Source organism: Mustelus asterias, chromosome 2, assembly GCF_964213995.1.
Source record: "Mustelus asterias chromosome 2, sMusAst1.hap1.1, whole genome shotgun sequence".
NCBI classification, from domain to species: Eukaryota; Metazoa; Chordata; class Chondrichthyes; order Carcharhiniformes; family Triakidae; genus Mustelus; species Mustelus asterias.
Genome location: NC_135802.1, coordinates 67167705 through 67194073, shown reverse-complemented (window position 1 = coordinate 67194073; position 26369 = coordinate 67167705). Strand labels below are relative to the sequence as shown.

At 43.4% G+C, this 26369-nt stretch overlaps 1 protein-coding gene across 1 annotated transcript in view; it reads right to left on the bottom strand.

Annotated features, from left to right (window-relative positions):
* Positions 1 to 26369, bottom strand: part of LOC144508552 (adenylate cyclase type 1-like) — a 273546-nt gene that overhangs the window by 69333 nt on the left and 177844 nt on the right. The window contains exons 8-9 of the mRNA XM_078236602.1: positions 26006 to 26161; positions 14385 to 14579 (exon numbers count right to left, since the gene is read on the bottom strand). Coding sequence (XP_078092728.1) covers positions 14385 to 14579; positions 26006 to 26161 — 351 coding nt within the window. The remainder of the gene's footprint in view (positions 1 to 14384; positions 14580 to 26005; positions 26162 to 26369) is intronic.

The following is a 26369-nucleotide window of genomic DNA, read 5'->3' as shown; positions in this document are numbered from 1 at the left end:
CTTTGAATGCTGCATCAGAAAATCTGGGAGCCCACTCTCATCTTTACTCTTTTCAATGTCAGACACTCTTCTATGATGTCTTCCCATTTCTTCTTCAGTCAGAATGCACCTCCCTTTAAATGGTACAGGCTAGACTTGCATAAACTTGGGACCCCTATGGGACATTCAGCCACACAACAGTGCATCTCACGCTGAGATGCACACCACTATCATTTAAATTAGCAGACACCACAAAATTTGTGTGCTGCATGCACTACTTTGAACAGGCATAAGTTAATCACGCATTGCAATTCCTACACCCGTATTCGGGGACTATTGAACTTTTATCTCACAATGTGAACTGGGAAATGTAAGTTGGAATACTTACTTCAATATAAAATCATGTACAGAAAACAAAATGAAGAAAGGGTAATAAAGATGTGATGAAGAGAAAGACATAAAAGAAACAAACAGAATGTTCCTTACTTTATTTTTAAAAATCTCGAACAAGAGTTAAATCTGAAGAAATGCGATTCCATACTTGTAAATGTAAATGTTCAGTGCCAGAGATGTTGTTTGGCAGTAATTAAGATGTACCATGTCATTAAACGATTCCTTATGCATGATTTGACATGCCTAATTGTTTATGGTGCATTTAGTAAGTGCCACAATGCCATATCTTTGCATGTATGCAAATGCTGGGTCACTTGATGAGGTTAGGGATAGTGAAGATCCTGGGGGAGCAGGGCACCTTGGACAGCGATGTCTTGATTTCCATGTTGAACATGGCATGTGTGGATGGTGGAAGTTGTTGTCCAGTTTACTCCTTAATAATGATGAATACAGTTATCATCATTATTTGAACCTCAACATTTAGGCCATTATATGGGTTAAAGTAGCACTGTATGAAATGAACTAGTCATTGTTAATGAAACATTTAAGAAATTAAATGCTGCATTTTTCAATTATACTACAGCATGCTGCAAAATCTAAACCCTTTATGAAATTCAAGGCCTTTTCTACAGGATGAAAAATCAGAGTGAAGACACTAACCCCCACATAATCTTTGACAGTGTTCATTTCTCAAGAAAGGTAACAATTTGTGCTATACTTTCATGATATATGAACGCGTAGGTGGTTGATGGGAAATATTCATCCTGGAGTTCAGTTACTAGTGGTGTACCACAAGGATCTGTTTTGGGGCCACTGCTGTTTGTCATTTTTATTAATGACTTGGATGAGGGTGTGGAAGGATGGATTAGTAAATTTGCGGATGACACTAAAGTCGGTAGAGTTGTAGACAGTGCGGAGGGAAGTGGCAGGTTACAGAGGGACATAGATAAGCTGCAGAGCTGGGCTGAGAGGTGGCAAATGGAGTTTAATGCGGAAAAGTGTGAGGTGATTCACTTTGGAAGGAGTAACAGGAATACAGAGTACTGGGCTAATGGTAAGATACTTGGTAGTGTGGATGAACAGAGGGATCTGGGTGTCCATGTGTATAGATCCCTGAAAGTTGGCACCCAGGTTGATAGGGTTGTTAAGAAGGCGTACGGTGTGTTAGCTTTTATTGGTAGAGGGATTGAGTTTCGGAGCCAGGAGGTCATGCTGCAACTGTACAAAACTCTGGCGCGGCCGCATTTGGAGTATTGCGTACAGTTCTGGTCACCGTATTATAGGAAAGATGTGGAAGTGTTGGAAAGGGTGCAGAGGAGATTTACCAGGATGTTGCCTGGTATGGTGGGAAAATCGTATGAGGAAAGGCTGAGGGGCTTGAGGTTGTTTTCGTTAGAGAGAAGAAGGTTAAGAGGTGACTTAATAGAGGCATACAAGATGATCAGAGGATTAGATAGGGTGGATAGTGAGAGCCTTTTTCCTCGGATGGTGTTGGCTAGCACGAGGGGACATAGCTTTAAATTGAGGGGTGAGAGATATAGGACAGATGTCAGAGGTAGGTTCTTTACTCAGAGAGTAGTAAGGGCGTGGAATGCCCTGCCTGCAGCAGTGGTGGACTCGTCAACGTTGAGAGCGTTCAAGTGGTTATTGGATAAACATATGGATGATATTGGAATAGTGTAGATTAGAGGGGCTTTAGATTGGTACCACTGGTCGGCGCAACATCGAGGGCCAAAGGGCCTGTACTGCGCTGTAATGTTCTATGTTCTATGTGTCTCGGTGGTGCTGGCATGTCCAGACATCATAGGAGGTCACTCGGCCCATCAAGCCTGCACTGACAACAATCCCACCCAGGCCCTAACCCGTAACTCCACGTATTCACCCTGCTAATCTGCTTGACACTGACAATTTTAGCATGGCCAGTCAACCTAACCTGCACATCTTTGGACTGTGGGAGGAAATCACAGCACCAAAAGTAAATCCATGCAGACAAGGGAAGAACATGCAAACTCCACACAGACAGTCACCTGAGGCCAGAATCGAACCTGGGTCCTTGGTGCTCTGAAGAGCAGAATCAATGTACACTGATAAAGGTTGGTTCAGTGTCATTGTATGCCCATATTAGAATTGGTGGGTTGAAATTTCCAGCATGTGCCTGTTCCACCAGTCAAGGGAAATATAAAATATCCATCTAATTGCAACCATGGACAAGGCAGTAAATTTCAGTAGTGAGCCAATCTCTAACTATGTGAAAAAGAATCATCTCAAACTGGGAGTACAATGTAATTTAGCGATATTATGATCCGCTAAATTGCTACCTTTATCACCTCTATTGTTTATGATTAAATTGCTGCATTCCAATGTATTAACACTACTCCTTGACTCCCTATGGATATAAATACTAGAGTATAAGTACTTTGACTTGTTATTTTCTGGTATTACCATGTTGTTATGCCACATAGTGTAAAAGTGCTTTGGTGTTTAGTAAAACATTCTCAATCTCTAAACTGACAAGACTACATATTCAGTTTCTAGGAAAAACCAAGCCTGTCTTCATGTCAGGTAACAGCTTGAATCAGTAGACAAAACAAATGCTGAGTAAGCTCAGCAGCAAGAATCACTGGAGAACTCTTCTGATTTTAATTCCGCTTATAAAGTAAGCGAGATGTCTCATGTATGGTATTGAAATTGTGAAGAATTAAGTTAAAAATAGTTCCAGCAGTCTTTGTTGAATCAACACTCAACATGTCCAACCAGTGCAGAGTAGCAATGAACAAAGCCAATGAAATGTTGCTCAGCATAACCAAAACAGGAGAATACAAGTTGGGGGAACCGGTAATCAAAGTATACAATGCTCTGGTCAGACCACACCGAAGCCACAAGGGAGATATTCAAGTATTGGTGGTGGTGCAGAGAAGAGGCCATAAAGCTGACCCATCTGATTTAAACGGCACGGCCGCCCGAGGCTCGTAAGATCGCGTCCGAGGCCAACGGGGAATGCTGCTCTGCAAGCCTCATCCGCCCCAATTTCAGAGCGGCCACGCTGGTAAAATCAGCGTCATCTGTCTGCATTATGAGGAAAATGTGAGTAACTGAGAGTGACCTTATAGGAGTTTATAATCATTAAGGGACTGGGAAAGATAAATCTGGATTGTCATTTTATATTAAATTGGGCTGGTCGGACAAAGTGACATTGGTTCAAAGTTCAGGACTGATATCAAAAAATTCCGCAGTTGGTGAAGACCACTAGAAAATTCAGCCAAAGTTCTCATCACTAATTACTAAACAATGGTTCCTGTTGGAATGTCTGCATGTGGATTTATACAAAAAATTAAAGAATTCAAACAAAATTGATAGACCGGGAAAGAACATGGGCAGAATCCTACCAGCGAATGGCAAAGTGTCAGGATCTGACTGAAAGCTGCCATAGTTTCCTTCAGGGAAACAGGCAGGTTTTCTCTTCAGTTCTTATGGCACTTTGTCAAAAACAGGGGGGTATGCATCAGGCTATCATGCTGAGGGGCGGAGCTTAAACACGCCGGCAAAGCCCAGCTGCACTGAGATCGGGATGTTGCGATCAGAGGAAAAAGTAACCTCCCCCTCCCCACCCCACCACAGACGTCTCAGGTCTGCCCCACAAATAGCTATCACCGGCATCCCCACCACTCTCACGTCTGCTACCCCCCCCCACCACCACCAATAAATGAGTTCCACCCTCCTCACTAGTGTCTGCCCCAGCACTGGTTAGAACTGCCAGCTTGCTGGGGAAAGTGCCAGGCCATTGCCTGGCAATTACCCTCTTCCCCAGAAGCTGTACTCACCTTTACATCCCCAGGGGTTGGGGAGATCCCCAGAACAGGTTCACGTTTGGGTAACCTGTTGTAAACTGCGCCGACATGACATCCACGAGGTTTGAAAATACAGCTAGAGGGTCATTATTTGGAAGGTGGGAGGGCATGTTAATGATATTGAATTGTATGTAAATGTATTGTAATCAGGTTCACGCCGGCGAGAAGTGGCAAAAATCGGAGATCGCGGTCTCACGGGTGAGAATTGCGACTTTTGGGTTTTGCTAGATTTTGAGCCCTGCCACTGAACCCATGGATGGAGAAAGCAGGCTTAAAATCACCCTCCACACTCCTGCCCTCCCCACCACTATCCCTCATTGACTCACCTGATGAAGGAGCCCTGTTGGGCTTTAACCTGGTATTGTGAAACTTCTTACTGTCCTCATTATCCCCCCACCCTTTCATTTTGTTATCCTGTATTCTCCTTGGAGGGGCAAAAGAAACAGCAAAAAATCCAGAGCCAGTAAAAGGAAAAATACTTTGGAAAACCCCTTTGCATCGACAGTGTTGAAACAGTTCATGGTCCTCTTTAATTATTATTCACTTGCAATTAAAATTCTAATTCCTTTGGTCTTTATTCTAATTACAAGACCCTTTCCACACAAATCAATCTGTTTAAAGCAATACAATTACCCGAGTAAGTAAAATTGTTTGGAGGCAACAGATGTGTTTTTGATTAAATTGTCAAATGCGATTGTTAAGTGTTACAGCAGAGAATCAGAAATTCAGCTTGTCAGCCCTCCGCTGGTGATTGTCTACACAAGTCAGTCCTGTGCACTTGCAAGTTTCACATATCCTTTAATATTCCTCTTTTCAAGCAACTATTTAATCCTCTTAAAAGAATTTATGGGGCCTGCTTCATCAAAAGTTGCAGCAGATAATTTCATATTCTGCCACTTATCAACTAATCTCATTGTTTCTTCCCTATTCTCTTGCAGGCATGGATACACGCTGAAATGCAGCCGTCGCCCAGGATTCCCAGTGCTCCAATATCTCAATCAATCATTTCCACTCATGAATCGAGACAGCAAATGTTCCAGGCACTTTTACACCCAAGGTAAATCTAACCCTGATTCAACAACTGCAAAATAACACTTTCTAGTTTAGGCATAGCAATAAGGCCTGACTGTTTCTTCCTCTTCCCTCACCAAGAGATCCTGAGGCAAACGTTGGTGGCAGTGTGGGTGATGGGAGGAGAGGGGGAGGGCGGGAAGGGAATTTCAACATGGGTGAGTGTGTGGGATTGGGTACTGATGGACTATTAAATCAGGAAACATTTCAAGTGCATGATGAGGTTGGCTCCAACCCACTGTCATCTGCATTTCACTGCAACGCCTTAGGCTATGTGCGCGCAAACCCTTCAGGATAGGTGGGTTGTCAATTCGTGATACATTAATCTGTCAATTCGAGTGATATTGACATGGGTTTTACAAATTAATTTTGGCTCCTGGGGTTTCCTGGAACTTATCAGTAAAAGCAAGGTGAGTGCATTGTGACAATTGAGAGGGTTGAACCCATGCTAGTAAGTGATCAGTGTTCACAGCTGCTTTCTTACCTGCATGTGTAAAAATGTTTGTTCACAGTATCTGTGCTGGGAGTTTGCTTTACACACTTTGGAGGTTAAGAGGACAGACCTGCTCCTTGGATCTCTGATTTATCAGATCAGCAGGGGTGCCACCGTTACTGGATTGTTACAATGTTACAGTGCCACAATGTTACTGGACCTACAATGAGGACCAAGATGATCAGCAGCAGTGCCAACCAGTAGGAACAGCACCAGCAGCACGTGAAGTGTCAACAATGAGGGTGGCATGGTGGCACAGTGGTTAGCAGTGCCACCTCACAGCACCAGGGACCCGGATTCAATTCCGGCCTCAGATGACTGTGTGGAGTTTGCACATTCTCCCCGTATCTGCGTGGGTTTCCTTTGGGTGCTCTGGTTTCCTCCCACCCTCCAAAGAGTGTAGGTTAGGTTGGTTGGCCAGGCTAAATTGCCCCTTAGTGTTAGCAGGATTATTTATTTATTGCTAAATGTAACAAGTAGGCTTACATTAACACTGCAATGAAGTTACTGTGAAAATCCCCTAGTTGCCACACTCTGGCACCTGTTCGGGTACACTGAGGGAGAATTTAGCATGGCCAATGCACTAACCAGCACATCTTTAGGACTATGGGAGGAAACTGGAGCACTGGAGGAAACCCACGCAGACATGAGGAGAACATGTAAATTCACAAAGTCAGTGACCCGAGATAGAGAATTGAACCCGGGTCCCTGGCAGCAATACTAATCATAAAGTCATAAATTGTAAAATCCCTACAGAGCAGAAGGAGGCCTTTCGGCCCATCGAGTCTGCACCGACAACAATCCCACCCAGACCCTATTCCCGCACCCCCACATATTTGCCCTGCTAATCCCCTGACACTAGGGACAATTTAGCATGGCCAATCAACCTAACCTGCACATCTTTGGACTGTAGGAGGAAACCCAAGCACCCGGAGGAAACCCACGCAGACACGGGGAGAATGTGCAAACTCCACACAGAAAGTGACCTGAGGCCAGAATTGAACCCAGGTCTGTGGTGCTGTGAGACAGCAGTGCTAACCACTGTGCCACCGTGTGGATTAGCAGAGTAAATATGTGGGATCATGGTGATAGGGTCTGGGAAGGGTTGTTGTCGGTGTAGGCTCGATAGGCAGAATGGCCTCCGTCTGCACTGTAGGGATTCTAAGATTCAATGAATGGCCTGCTACTCGGAGACCCGCAACTCCACGGGAGGTGCAGACCACAGGAGGCTCTAAGTGGCATGCAGGGCCCACAGACAGAGGATAGCTTTCCTGAATGTCAGGACACCTGCGTCTCAGGGAGCTCAAGATGTCTTGTTAGCTGGTCTCAGATATTTGTAGTCTATTGAAACAAGACCCGCTGCCACTGAACCTGGTGACCACACCTTACCAGTGGCTGTTAAAGTCACTGCTGCTCCCAACGCTTTTGCTTTTGGATCCTTCCAGGGCCCTGTTGTAGACCTAATCTTGTTGTGAACGAATCTCTAGGGATGAATGAGCACAATATGATAGAATGTTACATTATGCTAGAAAGAGATGTAGTTTAATCTGAGGCCAGCATGTTAAATTTGAACAAAGGAAATTATGAAACTATGAGGGGCAAGTTGGCTGAGGTGAATTGGGAAAGTTAAAAGGTATGACGTTACACAGTCAGGGGATTGACTTTAAAGAACTAATACATCATTTACAGCAATTATACATTCTTTTAAGGCACAAAATCCCAAAAGGTCAGTCATCCAAAGCTAACAAAGAAAGTAAAGGATTATATAAGATTTTAAGAAAAGGCCTATAAAATTGTCAGAAACAGTAATAAATCTGAGGATTGGAACATTTTAGAATACAGCAAAGGAGGACCAAGAAAGGGAGAATGGAATGTGAATGTACACTAGCAAAAAACATAAAAACAGACTGTAAAAGCTCCGATAGGAAAGTTAAAAGGAAACATATAGCTCAGGCAAATGTGGGTTCATTACAGGCAGAGTCAGGAGAATTTATAATGGGGAATAGAGAAATGGAAGAAAAGCTAAATGATTGCTTTGTATCTGTCTTCACTGAGTAATATATAAGAAATCTCCCAGACTTAGAGATCCAAGGAACGAGAGAGAATGAAGAATTGAAGAAAATTAGTATTAGTAAGAAGGTGGTATTGGAGAAATGAATGAGACAAAGGAAGGAATTTTCCAGTTCTTTCTGCTGGTGGGATCTTCCGATCCTGCTGAAGTTGATGGCCAATGTGCATGGTGGGGCAGACGTTCCATGCAAATTGCCACTGACTTTGGTGGGACCAGAAGATCCTGCTGGTGGCCAATGGTGAGCCCCTCCACCCTGGGGAAACCCACCATGGGGGGGAGGGGGGGGTTTGGAAAATTCTGGCTATAAGCACCAGGACCTGACATTCTAAGTCCTAGAGTGCTGAAGGAAGTAGCTATGAAGACAGTAGATGCGTTGGCGATCATCTTCCAACATTCTATAGATTCCGGAATGGTTCCTGAAGATTAGAAGGTAGTAAATGTCACCTCATTATTTAAGAAGGGAGGGAGGGAGGGAGAAAATAGGGAAGTACAGACTTATTAGCTTTATACCAGTAGTAGGGAAAATACTGGAATCTCTAATAAAGGACATGATGAATGGACACTTAGATAATGATGATCTGATAGGGCATAGTCAACATGGATTTGTGAATTGGAAATTTTGATTGACGAACCTGTTGGAGTTTTTTGTGGATGTTACTAATAGAATTGATGAAGGGAAGTCAATGAATGTAGTATACTTGGATTTTCAGATGACTTTTGATAAAGTTCCTCACAGAAGGTTGGTTACCAAAATTAAAGCATTTGGGACAGACGGTAATATATTGGAATAGATTAAGGATTGGATAACAGGCAGAAAACAGAGAGTAGGAATAAATGCATCAGTCTTGCCTTGGTAGGCTGTGACTAGGGGGGTATTGCAAGAATCAGTACGTGGGCCCCATTTGTTCACAATAAATATCAATGACTTGGATGTGGATATCCAGGTACATCTACATGACACAAAGCTAGATGGAAATGTGTGTTGTGGGGAAGCAGCTTCAAGGCGATTTGGACAGACTTGGTGAGTGGGCAAGAACATAGCAGATGGAATATAATGCAGAAAAATGTAAGGTTATTCATTTTGGTAAGAGAAAGCGATGTGCGGAGTAATCTTAAACGGCAAGAGTTTAGAAAGTGCAGTTGTATCCAGGGACGCGGGGGTGGGCGGGGGGGCGGTGAAGTGGGGGGGGGGGGGGGTGGTGAAGTAGGGGGGGGGGGTGGTGGTATCCTTGTCAATAAGTCACTGAAAGCTTACATGCAGGTATAACAAGCAATTAGGAAGGCTAATGTTAGCCTTTATTACAAGGGGATTTGGGTACAGGAGTGCCAAGTCTTGCTTCAATTGTATAGAATTTTGGTTAGACCACATTTGGGATAACGTGTGCAGTTTTGGTCTCCTTACCTTAGGAAGAATGTTATTGGCATAGAGGGAGTGCAACAAAGGTTCATTAGACCTGTTTTGGGGATGGTGAGACTGTCCCATAGAATCATAGTATTCTACAGTGCAGAAGGAGGCATTTAGCCCATTGAGCCTGCACCGACCACAATCCCACCCAGACCCTAACCCCATAACCTCATGTATTTACCCTAGCTAGTCCCCCTGACACTAAAGGGCAAATTACCATGGCCAATCAAGCTAACTCGCACATCTTTGGAGGCAAATTCAGAAACTGAGCTGTATTCTCATGAGTTTTGAAGAGTGAGGGGTGATCTTATTGAAACTTATAAAACATTTGAAGGAATGGACAGAGTAGAAGCAGATAAAATGTTTGAGGACCCTAGCTCCAGGATCTCCTAGTTGCACGCAAATCAGTAAGATAGATGATTGATTGATTCTTTGCCTGGGCTGGCAATTATATCAACTCTGAAGCCAGTTTGAATGAGCAGTATTCATCTTTGCAGCTCCGGTTGGTTTATTACAGGTGAAGGGTATTACTGACTACCCACAAGTGGCAATTCAAGCATCTTTGCATCAGCCAAGAATATTCATCAACTGTTGAGGGCTTCTGCTCCATCAATGTGCCGTTGGTGCACAACCACAAAAAGATAGTTACGCAAAATTCCCAGGCAATTGTCATGTTGCTTTCAACTGGTGCACCTCCTCACAAGCTTTTGGAGCGCTGCTCCTTCATCAGGTGAGTGCTACCATGACTTACCTGATGAAGGAGCAGCGCTCCGAAAGCTCGTGCTACCAATTATACCTCTTGGACTTTAACCCGGTGTTGTGAGACTTCCTACTGTATCCAACAACCACATGCAAAGGGCACTTTTGTTCCCCTCCCCCACATCAATTGTCCACTAACAGAAAGTAGTGCTTTAAAACAAAACCGAAGCCTCTCCTTTACAATCCCCATTTCTTCACATCAATTCATGTCTTTCTGTTCTTCATCACAGGATATAGGGACACAGGAGTAGGAGAAAGTCATTCAGCTCCTGCAATCTGCTCTGCCATTCAACCGGGTCATGACTGATCATCTACCTCAACACCATTTTCCCGACTATCCCTAAATCCCCTGATGTCATTAGTATCTCGAAATCTATCCATAGAACCATAGAAAAGTTACAACACAAAAGGAGGCCATCCTGCCCATCTTGTCATGCCAGCCCCAGGACACCCAGGTGCCCTTTCTAATCCTACCTTTCTGCACCCGGACCATAGCCTTGCATTTTATTATGGCACTTAAGGTGCAGATCCAGGCTTTTTTAAAAAAGAACTTGGGGTCTCTGCCTCCACTACCAACTCGGGCAGCGAATTCCATCTCTCGATATCTGTCTTGAACATACTCAATGACTAAAGTTTCACAACTCTCTGGGGTAAAGAATTCCAAAAATTCACTACTCTGAGTAGAAATATTCCTCCTCATCTCATGGCTTGTCCCTTATCCCGAAACTGTGTCCCTTGGTTCTAAATATTTCCAGCCAGAAGAAACATCCTTTCTGCATCTACCCTGTATAGCCTTTGAAGAATTTTGTATGTTTCAAAGAGATTACCTCTCATTCTCCTAGACTCTAGAAAATACATGCCCAGTCTCCTCAATTTCATCTCATAGGACAATCCCACTATAGCAGGGATCAGTCTGGTGAACCTCTGCTGCAGTCCCCCTCTGGCAAATATATTCTTCCTTAATTAAGGAGACTAAGAACGTAAACAATACCCCAGGTGTGGTCTAACCAAGGCCTTGTACAATGTTTTTTTGTACTCAAATCCTCTTGTGATAAAGGCTAACATACCATTTATCTTCCTAATTGCTTGCCGCACCTGCATATTACCTTTCAGTGACTTATGAACAAGGACACCCAGGTCCTTTTGACATCAACATTGTTCATCCTCTCATCATTTGAGGAATACTCTGCACCTCTGTTCTATCTAACAAGTTGGATAACCTCACATTAATCCATGTTATAATTCATCTGGTATGTTCTTAACCATTCATTAAGCCTTCCAAATAGCCTATAACCTATTTGCATTATCCTCTCAACATTCTCACCTGGTTTTGTGTCATCTGCAAACTTGGAAGTATTACATTTGGTCCCACATCCACAACAGTAAAAGCCGCTTGCTAGCCAGCAATCAAGATTTGGAAAGATAGGAAATAGGTTCAACAGAATAATATTCATGTGGCTGAAATTTTAAAAAAATCTATATTTTAATGTTACCAATGTCTAAGAGAGCCACATGAATATCTTCTTGCAACTACAAATCTTTATGCTTCCTTTTCCTAACACTTCCCCATAATGTAACCCTTGTGGCTTCAGTAGAGATAGAGGCAGGCTGCTCGAATCCCAGCTCTAGCTGCTTTTGGAAAAAAGTCCTCTGGGCTTTGGAACATGAGTGGGCCTGACTAAACACTGCCTTAACTGCAACTGTTCAGGAGCAGCATGGGGTACCACTGGGGGCCGGCAGAGGGGTAGGGAGAAGGGGTCTGGGGAAACAAAGGAATGAATGAAGCATGGAAGTGCTTTGAACCATGTCCCCACTTCCATGTCCAGTTTCACCATTATCCCTGTTGGGCCTGGCCACAGTTTCCTGCTAGCAATGTATTGGAGAACACATTGCTGCAGATTATTGGGGCAATGGAAGACCAAGGCTTGAGTATCATTCATTGAGTTAAGGTGACAGTATAAGTCAATGGAGAAAATTTACATGCGATCCATGTGATTGCTGCCTTCGATTTTTCAGACAATTAGTCACTCTTTCCATGGAAAAACATCATCACAAAGCCCATGTTATCATGTCACTCATGCATGAGACAGACTTCTCCAATTTCTCTGCAAGCCTGCCCAGTGTGGTTAGAATGCCTGCCAGCAACTCGCACACTCTTTACTGCTGCTTCAGAAGTATCCTGGTGATTGATAGGCCTGAGTAGAACTTGGAGAGGACAGTACCCTCCAACATGGATGCTGCCATCTGCTCTGGCTCACTTGTGAATTGTGAGACAACAGTTGAAATCCCAACTACCTGCCTAAATTCACTCAACAAATTGCAACGTGCACCAGTGTATGATCTTCAGAGGGAATGAGCTCCTCTGAGGAGTCACTGGACAACTTGGCCCATCTCCTTCTGGATGCATGATGACACTATGGGATCAAGAAGATAAGAATGCTTGCATTTTTCATTATTGTTTTTTTATTCATGTTTATGGGATGTGTGTGTCGCTGGCTAGGCCAGCATTTAGTGCTCACCCCTAATTGCCTTTGAGAAGGTGGTGGTGAGCTGCCTTCTTGAATCGCTGCTGTTCCTGAGGTGTAGATACGCCCACAGTGCTATTATTATGTATGCCATCATATTTCAGTATAACATGAAGTCAATTTGACTTAATGTTGTGTGGTTGGCTGAAATTTAATTCTATCAGCAGGTAACTGGCAAGATCCTATCTCTTAGAACCAAGTATGCCAAGACTCCACTATTTCCAATGCCTTCTCCTCTACAGACCCATAGAATCCATACAATCCCTACAGTGCAGAGGAGGCCTTTTCGCCCATCGGGTCTGCAACAACTCTCCAAAGGAGCATGTTAACCAGGCCTACCTCCTGCCCTATCCCCATAACCATGCACATTTACCATGGCAATCCACCTAACCCAAACATCTTTGGACTTTTGGAAGAAACCGGTGCACCTGGAGGAAACCCAAGCAGATGTGAGGAGAACATGCAAACTCTATATAGTCACCCAAAACCCGGGTCCCTGGTACTGTAAAAGCAGCGGTGCTAACCACTGTGCCACCATGCTGTCTGTTAATTCGGAGATGGATGCAGGTCCACCTCCAATTCTCGGTCTCTCACTTTTTCCCCTATGCTCTTTTCCTGCAAGGAAGAAAATGTTAAGACTTATGAGAGAGAGTAATGACATGTGTCCATCCAAAGAATAGGGAGCATTTATTGGTGGTGACTTTGAGGACAGGTATGACATTGCATAAGGGTAAGTGTGAGTGTCAATGGTGATCGGATTGATGGTTTATGAGCAAGTACATATAGATTCATGGATGCACATACAAGGTAATTTGGTGTGAGGAATGATATGCTGGAGTAGGCTTGAGAAGACAGAGTAAGGGGATTGGCGAGATATACATGTGTATGTGAATATGGCACTGTACTCACTGCCTTTCATGACCTGCTTAGGTCAATATATCATTTTTGGAAATGAGTCAAGCAGAATAGCACCATTCCGATCTCTGGGCAAACTCCAGCCAGGCCTTCTCTGAGCCACCTACAAGATTTTTCTTCCGGTCATTAGGAAAGATTACCTCACTCTAGACCCCCTACAGCCACCACAATCACATCCAGGCAGGCATCAGTGAGGTTGGGTGCAGCCTTTGCCTATCTTGACTTCATACCAGTAGGTCTGTGATTTTCCATACCAACTCCAAACTCCATCAACTTGGATGTTTTTAGTGCTTCTTTAACTCCTGGAGTTGAAATCATGTCATATGCATCTACTGACATTAATTAGATGCAAAATTGGAAGTAAGATGATCATGAGTTTATTATTATTTATTATTAGTGTCACAAGTAGGCTTACATTAACTGCAATGAAGTTACTGTGAAAATCCCCTAGTCGCCACACTCTGGTGCCTGTTCAGGTACACTGAGGGAGAATTTAGCATGACCAATTCTCCTAACCAGCATGTCCTTCGGACTGTGGGAGGAAACCAGAGAACCCGGAGGACATCCACGCAGACACGTGGAGAACGTGCGAACTCATCACAGACAGTGATCCAAGCCAGGAATTGAATCTGGGTCCCTTGCACTGTGAGACAACAGTGCTAAGCACTGTGCCATTGACAGACCCACTGCACTAGATATGGATTTTCCATGAGCTTTTGTACCCAACTACCCCGCCGCCAACAACCACACCTCCCCCACCCCCCATCTCATTTGTAAGTGCACTTATAATCAGCCCCATGGGTCAGAATAGTTGCCTATAAAGAAATCTGTCCAATTTTCCCCTGCACCCAGATAATCTAGATGATGTGCTTGGACATGAACATTAAAATATATATATTTATGTTGTTTTATAAAGATAACTTACTTTCTGCTCTCTTTCAGTTTGTTTGTACGTTAGAGTAACAAAATGTAAATCTGCCATTTCGGACTCTGTTTGTCGAGCTTCTATTAACCGGCTGATGTATCGGTTCACTCGCGTTCCTGGAGTGTTGTGTATAACATTTGTAGAAAAAGATGATCGATTCCTGACTTTTTCAGATGCTGTCCTCAGCGCTCTTCTCTTTGTAAATAAAAGAAAATATTTTATTAGTGACAGGTTGAGAGAGGACCACTCTGCTATTGTCCAATTTCAATCCATACCAGTTGTACAGCCCCAGTGCAGAACCTAATCCAGAAAATAGGATGGGAGTTGGGGGCTTCTTTTTCCTTTTAGTAGGTCTTGATATTTTCTTGGTTTACTTTAGCAGTCAAGTAATCTCTGGAAAATAGCTTCAATAGCATTGGGTAAACATGATACAGTTAAAACCACTTCTACCTGAACGTATTCAACAGAGGACATTCTTACAAGTACCTTAACCGCAGCACACACCACATAAAAGCTGGCACTGATGAGTGCTTGTGATATTGCACTGATGTCCAGTGGACGAAGATTATCATTATAAAAGTGTTCAAACTTTTGTATAGAGATTTGTCCTTTAGCCATAACTGACACAGAAAATATACAGTGAAGAACAATGAAAAAAAAAACAATATGAGTGAATTGTAGGATCTTTGTTCTGGATGGAATAGAGCACAAGAAAGAGGAGCGGGAATAGTCATGTGGCCCCTTGAACCTGATCCTTTCCATAAGATTGTGGTCCATCCTGGGCTTTAATTCCAATTTTCCTGCCCGTTTCTCCTGTTCCTTAATTCCCTGAGAAACCAACAAATCTGCCTATCACAGCTTAAATGTATTTAACAATGAAGCATCCACAATGCTCTGTGGTAGAGAATTCCAAAAGTTCACAACCGTTTGTGTGAAGAAATATCTCTTCATTTCAGTCCTAAGAAGTCAGCCCCTTATCCTGAGATTGTTTCTCCATGTTTTAGATCCCCCAACCAGCGGAAATAATCTCTCAGCGTTCACCCTATCAAACTCCTTCAGAATTTTGTAGGTTTCAATGAGATCATCTCACATTCTCCTAAGCTGCAGAGAACATAAGCCCAATTTACTCAGGCTCTCATCATAGGACAATCCTCTTATCCCAGGGAACAGTTTAGTGAACCTTCTCTGCATCACCTACTGTGCAAGTATATCCTGTCTTAAATGTGGAGACCCAAACTGCGCACACTACTCCTGATGTGGTCTCACCAAAACAATCGCAGCAACACTTATTTATTCTTGTATGTCAATTACCTTGTAATAGAGGTCAATATCCTAGTTGCTTGCTGTATCTACATGCTAACATTCTGAAACCAAAGCAGAAAATGCTGGAAAATCTCAGGAGGTTTAACATCATCTGTGGAGAGTGAACAGAGCTAGCCAGCGACACCCACATCCCATGAATGCATTCTATCCTATGACCTCACGATCCAAAGAGAATCCAAAACTTCAGGGCTTTCGTGCATTTTTCATTTTCCTTAATATTGCATAGCTGCAGATTCAACATCACTTCAGGCTGATACATAAATGATAGAACAGCAACACTTCAAAAGAGTGGCAGATGTTGCATTTCTCTGTAGTCAATGCTGATAATGTCCTGAGGTTCCACAGTGATGTACAGTTTCTGTAACGACTTTAATCAGGCAATTGAGGTGGGCCTGTTAGAATATGAACTCCCTGATTAAGGGCCAAATTGATGCGCCAATCAGGGAGCCTCTTACTTTGTACTTGACCAGGAGCGTCAGTTCCTCTGGGACTCCTACTGTAGACTGCGAACAGAAAGCACTCTGTATGCTGTTGTCAGACTTGTAAATAAACGGATTTTGGTGAAGTGAAGGGACTTCTGCCTATGAGAACTTATGACAATTTCCCATGGATTTCTCCCTAGATTTTATTTCTTCTTTCTCCCCATATTATAGCTGGAATAATACCACCTTTGAAGACTTGCTGAGGATGGTCAATTAAGAGGCCTGTGAGAATGGTAGTCAAATAAGTTGGTGGAATAAGCATCCATCTGGTCCAATGTGAGGGCCTGCAACAATGTCCTACTGGCCACCCCATCGAGCGAGATGGGCATTGCTGTACAGGCAGGAGAACACAAAGGATGAGCCAAACTCCAAAGATATATGAAATTTTAAAAAATTACTTGTGGTTACAGCTGCCAGGCCATCATCGTGGAGGGGAAACTTCTTCACAGGATTACCCATTGCCACAGCTGCGGTCTTGTGGCAGAAGTGTCTCCAGAATAGGGTGTGGAATATATAAGGGAGCCCTCGCTGGCACAACCCCACCTGCTGTCTACTGCCAGGTGGCCACCTCCATGTATCAGGCTTCGCCCACATTGTGGAGCCCGTCCACTGCCAACAAAACGCTGGCAGCATCCCCCAATCTCACCTGAAGTGGTCAATTAATTCCTGTTAATTGGCCACCCACTGCTGTGAGGCGAGTAGCTGCTTTTGCTGCTCACCTGCTTCCAACAAGATTATCCAACAGCAGAAACACATTGGCCCACCAACCCAATAGTGGCAATCTTTTAGATTTTCCTCCCAGGACTGCTTCAACTCCATCTCCGTAAGGCTCATATTCCGCTCTAAGAGTGCTGCTGTTGAGGCAACATTTTAATTCACCTCCTTCTCTTGATTACTTTGCCATTGTGTCTACCATATCTAATACCTGCTCTTGTCACTAAGCTGCACACACGCAGCAAATCGCAGACAGCATGAAGTCTGAGAGGAACAAAATTAATTTGCCCACATCTCTGTCAACTCAAAATTATGGAAAGCGTCTTCTTTTACCTCCTCAAAATAGAATGCAACACCAAATCCTCCGTGGCTGCTAAGTGTTTTCAATGTGATTGTTCTTTTTGCTGCAGGTTTCTGTATCCGGGACAAGCAGGCACCATCACATCTTCTTTGTGTTAATGATATGGAAGAAAGGGCAATGGTGGAAATCACTGATTCCTCGTCACTGCAGAGTGGATTTCCTTGCCTTTCTGAATTTGGTTGGATATCCTGCAGTAATTGGTCTGTGGGTGCTGCAGGATTTTCTGCATAGTAAAGGTGTTTGAGGGAGAGTAAAGATGGCGCTGTACTATTGAAAATTTATTTCCTTCAATAAAAAAATGTGACTATGTTCAGCGCCGCTCGAAAACCTTTTGTTGCTGCAGCCTTTTCCTTTTAATGCATATTTAAATTGAAAATTTAAGGGAGCTGATAAAAGGTGGATGGGGGGCCACCCCTTATGGTACCGTCAGGGTTTCTGTGCACACAACTTGCAGGGAACATTGGTCATATTTTCCATCTTTTGAACAATGAAAAGATCACGCCAGTGCATTTATATCAATGGTCCGTTTTCCCAAAGGCTAAAACACGGTAGTTTACCGGTTATCTATATAGATGCGATAATATGGAGCGGGATTTTCCCCCCGGGCACTGAATGCATTTTCCTGCCCAATTGTCTGTTTTTTGCCTTATTATATCAGCCGTTCAGTTGGCGGGTAGCCTGTGATTTGGCCGCCTGACCGTGACCTCAGCAGATCCTTGCTCCAGACGCTATATTTAAACTGCACCGGCACATGGATCTTTCAATGTCTGCAACCCAGGACTGCTCCACACAAAGAGATGGTCCCCAAGAGCAGGAAGAGAGCAGCCCCCAAGTTTAGTGACACCTCAATGGACCATCTTCTGGATGCGGTCGAGACTCGCTGTGACCTTCTTTACCCTGGGGATGACGGCGGAGGTCCAACAATGGATGAAATTGCCCCAAAATTTGTCTAAGTGTCAGGTTCAGACTGAAAGCCGGTGTGTATCTCTCCAGATGCACTGCTGAGTTTTCAGACCAGATTTTCTGGCACTCAGTGCGCAGAGAATCTGGGGTCGTGGTTTGCGCTGTCTCTCTGGTGGGACTGAGCCTGATCAAGCCAGTCTTGATCGAAGAGTCATCTTTAAAGAATGCCCTGAGAATAAACTCCTCCCCCCCCCCCCACCCACTACAGATATGGAGCCCCCCCCCCCCCCACACAAACATTGGAGTGACTCCTCCCCCGACACCACAGGGCACCCCCTGTGCACCATGCAAGCACTGGGGCAATCCCAACCCCCTGGGCATTAGGGTGCTGCCCAACCATGTCCCTCACCACTCAGGGCTATACTTACCTGTACATCCATGGGGTGGTCATCACGATTGGTTTTCATTTTTGAAAACCAGCAGTGAGTCGCACCGGTGTGACATCACGCTGTCTGGGTGGGATGATACGTTGAGAGTGGTAGCACCAGCATTAAGCCCTATAATGATATTAAAATTTATTATCAGATATGTTAATCAGGCTCACATCCTTCCTGGGTGTAAACTTGATCACGTCATCGGAGTGGGGGGCAGGGAAGATTGTGGACTATTAGTCAGGATTGTCAGTCGCATTCCACAGATTGCAACATACGATGGAGGAGTCCATCCATCTCCGACCCTGTGACACCCTGGGTTCGAGAGCCGTCAGGCTGCACCTCAGGGAACCTGCCTCCATGTCAGTTCAGGCAACACCTTCGTAAACATCCCAGGTCAATGATTCTTTCCTGGGGAAGGGTTAACAACCCAGAAGCTGCTCTGGCTCTGGTCAAAGTGAATATACACCCCCTTATTATTATATTTACCTAGGTGGTTTCTGAATATCCCAACACACGTCTCAAAAAATGCCAACCTTGTGTTAAGTTTAAAGATAAATAAGAGGGAGAATTGGAGGAAATAGATGGGGCAGATATGTTCTGGCACCATGCTAAGTGATCCAACAATCAAGAGAATATAATTCTGGCAAAGTATCCATCACTGGATCATCTTTCAAAAATAACACTTCAAATGCAAAAAATAACCTTTTATCAGTGAGGGCTCTGGACACATGCAAATGTATTGCAAATAGATAACTACCATCCACTATTCTTTAACAAATTAAATCATTAGCATGTTGTATTTATACCTATTATAATTTTGAAGATTTGAACTGTTTAAATAGTCTTCATTATGTTGTGCAAAGTGCCCTTTCCCTCTTCTGACTTGGCCAATTCTCAGAAGATCTTCGAAGTAAAGATTCAATAAGTTCACAAGAGAAGCTAAGCTCCAGAATTACTATTTTCACAAATGAATCATGCATTTATATTGAAGTTAAGCAACATTGTCTAAACACAAATTATGTAAAGTTTTTCACATGTGTGTCCTGATTCAGTGCTACACAGCGGGTTATAAACATCATCTTCATCTGCACAATACTGTTCATGACAGGAACTGGATCAGGCCCAATAATGGACATGGTGATCGTAATCCACAATTAACCTCCATCCGTTCCTTCTGTTACAGACAGCATGCTAAACTCAGCACCGCCTGCTAATTTCAATCATAGTAGTGTTCATTCCAGCGTTAAGCTGCTGAGTGGCTCCAGGACTTTTCATGGCACCCATGCTTCCTGCAAGGCTAGCACTCATTAAAGATATCATAGATCATAGAAATCATAGAAACCCTACAGTGCAGAAGGAGGTCATTCGGCCCATCGAGTCTGCACCGACCACAATCCCACCCAGGCCCTACCCCCACATATTTACCCACTAATCCCTCTAACCTGCACATCTCAGGACTCTAAGGGGCAATTTTTTTTTTAACCTGGCCAATCAACCTAACCCGCACATCTTTGGACTGTGGGAGGAAACCGGAGCACCCGGAGGAAACCCATGCAGACACGAGGAGAATGTGCAAACTCCACACAGACAGTGACCCGAGCCGGGAATCGAACCCGGGACCCTGGAGCTGTGAAGCAGCAGTGCTAACCACTGTGCTACCGTATCCTTAACTTCTTAAAGCTAACTTGCCAGTCTTACATGGGAGACGCATTCTGCCTTGATGTTTTGACAGGAAGAAAGGTAAAAATGGCATAACAGGTTAGATACCATGCTCCCAGACTCTCTATTGCAGCACCGGAGGCTTTGGTACAGGAGACCCACCTAGTAGGCACCGAGAAAGCTGTGGGAGCAGATATTCAGGCAATTTCATCTCACAGACTTTGATGTAGTGCAGGGAGAGGGTTAATGAACTCACATGAAGTCAAGGTCAGTGAATGTGTTTTCACATGCCATATCATTACAAATGAACCACTAGCCTCATACACACCCCCATCCACTATCCTTCCCTTCCATCTATCAAGTACTATTCACACCTCACCATCATCATCTTAGCTTCACCTCACCCTCACCCTCATAGCTTCATCTCATTGTCAGCACTGCTGCAAGCTTCAACCCACATGCCTTGTCAGCTATTCATCACTTGCAGGCACATCATCTAAACTGGTTGTTCCACACTCACTTACTCTGACAAACTGCTAATCCCCTGACAGCAAGGGACAATTTTAACATGGTTAATCCACCTAACATTACACCTTTCTCTCTCTTTCTTTCTTTCTCACTATGTCTTATAGAGTAAACTCCCTGTTTTATGAACATTTTCATGTTAAAGTTGTCCATTTTACTTCCTAGCATTAATAAATGTGAAGCCTGCTGTTGGTGTCACTTTTTTAAAGAAACAATTTCAGCTATTAAACTTATCTGTTTTGCTTCCAATTTATACTTTTAATGTTAAATTGTTTAATCCGATCAGTTCTGATCTCGGACTCAAGCACCCAACTCTGTTATCGAAGGGGGAGGGAGAACTGATGAAATCCCTATTCCCTTCTTAACTGTCTGTAATTAGTAAGCTTTTGATCAGAGGACGTGTGTGTGTGTGTGTGTGTGTGTGTGTGTGTGTGTGTGTGTGTGTGTGTGTGTGTGTGTGTGTGTGTGTGTGTGTGTGTGAGAGTGAGTGTGTGAGAGTGAGTGAGTGAGTGAGTGAGTGTGTGTGTGTGTGTGTGTGTGAGAGTGTGAGTGAGTGTGTGTGTGTGTGTGAGAGTGAGTGTGTGTGTGTGTGTTTTAACCCCTGGCTGTGTGAACAGTTTGAATAACCAGCAGCAAGCTCTTTGTGGTTTAAATAAAGAAGATTGTTCAAATATAATAAATAAAGTGCTGAAAAATCTAATGCTGGCAGCGTTCACTAACACAGTCTTACACACACAAGCACAGTCAAGGAAAGTAGAGTTTGAATAAAATTGTACACTTTTACAGGTTGCAGCAAAAGGAACAGTTCATCATTCATGTGATTGTCTTGTTCTGGAAAAACGGTTTGCAGGCCTGATGAAGAAGACTCCTGAGGGGTGGTTTGATTGAAGTTAACATGCAAAGTCATATCCCAAAGTGGTTTCAGCATCTAGCAAAAAGATTTTCCAGCTTTCCCATTGGCGGGATCTTCCGGTCATGCCGAAGGCAACCCCCTGCGGTAGGTTCCTTGGCAGGGAGAAAGGCCAGTGACTCAAAATATCATTGACATTGGTGGAACTGGAAGAGTCGATTGGTGGCCAAGTGTAACCCACCTTCGTCAACAGAAAATATACCACTGGGGTGGGGGCTGAGGGGGGGGGCGTGGTTACAAAGTTTGTTCCGTATGTTCTCTCTCCGAATTGCTGTATTGCTGGATCTGAAAAAGAACAGGCTTGAGGACCTTGCAATGTTATAGTCTCTGGTTCTTGGCATAGGTGTTGCTGCCTTTTTTGCCGCTGCTCTTTCTTATTGCAGTCAACACTTTAAAGATTACATAAGGGTAAAAAAACATGGATTTCTTACCATGTGACTCCTCACAATGGCATTATCTCTTCCAAATATGGTGATGGTCTTGGGTTGATTCACCATATCCTGTTTTATTGTTTTTAGACACTCATACTGATTGGTGGTGCGGGGGGGGGGGGGGGGGGGAGCGGCACGGTTTCAGATGATCAGCTTCTTTGTTTCACAAAAGACTCATCCAATTCGGGAATGTCTCTTGATGGTCTCAGGATAGACGCAAGTTAACATCTTTTCATCTGGGATGTGCCTCTTTGTCTCTGTTAGCTGTTGAGGCATTTTTAACATACCCGAGCCAGGTCAACAGACCTTCAGCAGCTGTCTTCACAACACATTAAAAATTTCAAACCATCCACATTGAATAAAGTTTGTATGTTGAATGTTAGGAACTTGATATGTGATTCCCTGGGGGTAACAGTTATACAGACTTCAGCGAGTGCTGCAGCAATTCCTCTGGCTGATCCAGGCAGCAAGATCATTGTTTGAGCACTCTAATCACCTGCTTATTGATGTTTCATGAGACAGAATGGCTTCAATTAAATGCATGTTGGTCGTGTGGGGTTGGCATGCGCACTGGAGCAATGAGGCAGCAGATAGTCATCGCCGGCCAGCAGCCACCCTCTGGTTTGATATGGTGCCTCAAACACTAAGAGAAGAGAAGACTAGTGCAGAATATCTTGTGCTGAGCATGGCTGCACACCAACTGCACATTCAGTGTTTGAAACCCTTTGTAGTTGTGCTACGTCTCTGCATTCAGATGCGGCACCCACAAAGACATGTTTGTGCAACTGATGGTACCCAACACTATGGGGAAGATCAATATCCCAGCAAAGTCATGTGTTCTTCCCTCTCCTGGCATAAAAAGTGTCAGTCACCTCCCCTCTGCAGCAATGAAGCAAAATGGGAAATGCCGAAGGTGTCACGTCCTCCATCCTGGAAGGATCTGATTGCAAAAAAACTCTCGGCCACATTCACCTTCACAGCTGTTGGCAGCGCAATCTTGACTATCTGAGAGCACAAGTCTTCTTGCATGAAATGGTACATTTCATTGTGCACTACCTTCATAATACACAGACAATGGGCACACACTGTTCCGGGCTTAGAGAAATGCTCCTGGAAGATCATAGATGGAAAAGGCTTCCTGCTGGGATCCCTTCTCTCTTTCCTCTTCCTCTCTGTGTGAACAAATCGTCCTCCCCTGTGTCAACTCTGCATGATCTCCCTCTCTTATAGACCCAGCTGAAATGTAGCTTTAGTGCATATGACTGGGAGCAAGAGGGCAGGCCAGCACCTAGGCCCACTCCATACGCAGCATCACTCATTGTCAATTTCAACTTTAGAAAACTCTTAGCATTTCTACAAGCTGAGACAGAGCCAGTAGAAATTAATCAGCCTTAAACCTGAAAGTAGTTGATGGTTCCTCTAAATAATGCTGCTGAGGGGTCCTTCCTGCCGCTGAACACATGTTCAGCTGTGTGAGGACAAAGTTAACATGTTATCTAGGACACTGATTTACCGACTCTGCATACTTTCGGCATACGCTCTTAATACCTGCAATGCCACCCTCACCAAAATGTTGCCTGGCTTGTGTCACACCAGTATTGTGCACACATAGCATGGACATCATTTTGGTATCAAAATTGTCTCTATAGCACCAATATTGCTCTTAAGCGTCAGATCAATTCCAAGATGGACAGTGCCTTATCTTGGTAGCTTGGATCTTGTTTGTCTCTCTTCTGGGGACCACGAATTGGATTCAAATGGAATTTGAATTTGTTTTCTGGAGCAAGTGAGGAATGGAGTTGGGTTTACCCAGTCCGTTCTGAGCATTGGTTTTAAGGATGGAGTAAAACTTTTTAAAAATACAGGTATTGTGGTGTCGCATTTTGCAGGCAATGGGTTCACACCATCAATGGGTCCAGTTGCAGTATTATTACACCTAATAAATGCTCTGCAGTTTTGGCAGCAACTGTGGAGAGAGAAACAGAGTTACGTTTCAAGTCAAACGGATTTAAGTCAAAATGTTTACTATTTCTCTCGTCACAGATGCTGATTATTTCCAACACTTTGATTTGATTTTATGCCAGCATCCAGAATATTTTGCTTTTATCACACATTGTTGTACCCAGATTTAGTTTATTTTACTCAATTCACTAATGTCCCAAGGAAATTGGGAATCTCATTATGTACTCATTCTGCTAATACAGGTGTTAGAGACCAGAGGAAAAATTACCCATTGCACTGGGAGTATAAAATATAAAGGAATGCAAGCTTTTCCAACAGTGACGCATTGTGTGTTAGTCTCAGATATTAAGCCCCCTATAATGGTTGACATTGTTTATTCAGTTTACAGCATTAATATATCAGAGCCGGTGCACACAGAATTGAATGAATTGACAGCTTTTATTTGGTGTGTACTGTAAAACATACAAAGGAATCACATCTTAGCTTCATATGCTAGAATCTGCCCATTTCTAGAGCTCATCTTTCATAGAAATGACACAGTAGCCTGGTGCATAATTTTAACCCTTTACTTCAGGGAAAAACATCATTATATTCCTGCCTCACTGATGGTTCCGCTTGATTATTTCCCCTTCCATTTTCTCTCATCTGCTGCCTCCCAACACTACACATCTTGGATATCAGCAAGTCACATGGAGAAGTTAAGGCAAATAGAATTCAGAGTTCTCCAATGCCACTGTTATTGCCAGTCGTCCATGGGACAAGATCGGTTCTATCAGGTTTGACCTGCCCTGAAATGTAACATTTCACTGTTGCCTAGTCTAGCAATTAAAGGCTTGGCCAAGAAACGTCAAACCCGACCAATTGAAGGTAACAAATATAGAATGCCAGTCAGTTTTAGACCAAACTAGTGAATATTTAACTGGATGAGCAATGTTCTGCTGTAACCTATTAGAATAATAGAATCCCTACAGTGCAGAAGGCGGCCATTTGGCTCATCAAGTCTGCACCAAACACAATCCCATCCAGGCCATATCCCCATAACCCCATGCATTTATCCTATCTAGTCCTCCTGACACTAAGGGGCAGTTTAGCATAGCTAATCCATCTAAACCGCACATCTTTGGACTGTGGGAGGAAATCAGAGCACCCGGAGGAAACCCATGCAGGCACGGCGAGAATGTGTAAACTCCACACAGTGACACAAGCCGGGAATTGAACACGGATCCATGGCGCTGTGAGGCAGCAGTGCTAACCACTGTGCTACCATGCCATTGTAAGCTGCTTTTAACCAGCAACATATCCAAGGCAAATTATCTACTTTCTGGAAAGTAATTTTTGTCAATGTTTCATGTTGTATCTTAATTGAAAACAAGCCACTGAGTTTGAGAATCGAAAATGTGTTCATGTCCAATGACTGCACCACAAATTCTCCCCCTTCAATAATATGCTTAATGTATTATATCCCTTTACAGATCTTTTTCACCTTCTCCAATTGCTCTATTTTAAATGTAAGCAAACTATTTTGATAATACCATTATATATTTAAATATTCTAATTTGCAGCAGGAACCTATATTTAGGTTTCAGATAGTGTCTTCCTTTTGCTGATGCTAATCCACATCTGTGCAGCGGTCATTTAGGAAGCAAATAACAAAGCTTCATTCACTTCATGCCATCTGGGTAGGGTGATGAGAGCAGAAATAAATAACAGCTTTCAATCAGCACAATGGGCATGTTGAGAGATTCTGTTGCACAAGAATATATAGAAGGCAATGACTTTCAAAAGATTTAGGCAGCAATAGTGAAAAATAACACTTCCTCCTTGAAACATTTCCTTGTCAAACGAGGATCTCATTAGCTAAAACAGTCAGACACATCAACAAAAGTCAGAATAAAATTGTTCTGATATATCACTTACCTTGTCATCATCCTCACACGTCATCACATTGGAAAAGGGGATTTCAGCTTTGAACATCTTACGACAGTGCATAAGTTGAACAAGTAAGTAACAGACTGTTTTAAATTTCATCCTCTTTGCTGGTTTTATGTCTGAGAGAATCAACCCAGGAAAAATCTGTCAAAAGGAGAAAATTCATCAATACTCAATATATTTGTAACAAAGAATGTTGTGCATTTTTAAGGCATTATCACGTATATGCTTCAATGTCACCCTTTCACCCGAGAGATGGGTTCAAATCTGACTCAAGTAGAAGTCTCCTCCCTCTCTATTGGATGGAAAGGCTTATGGTTAATTCTTTAGAAGGTGAAACAAAAATGCAAAA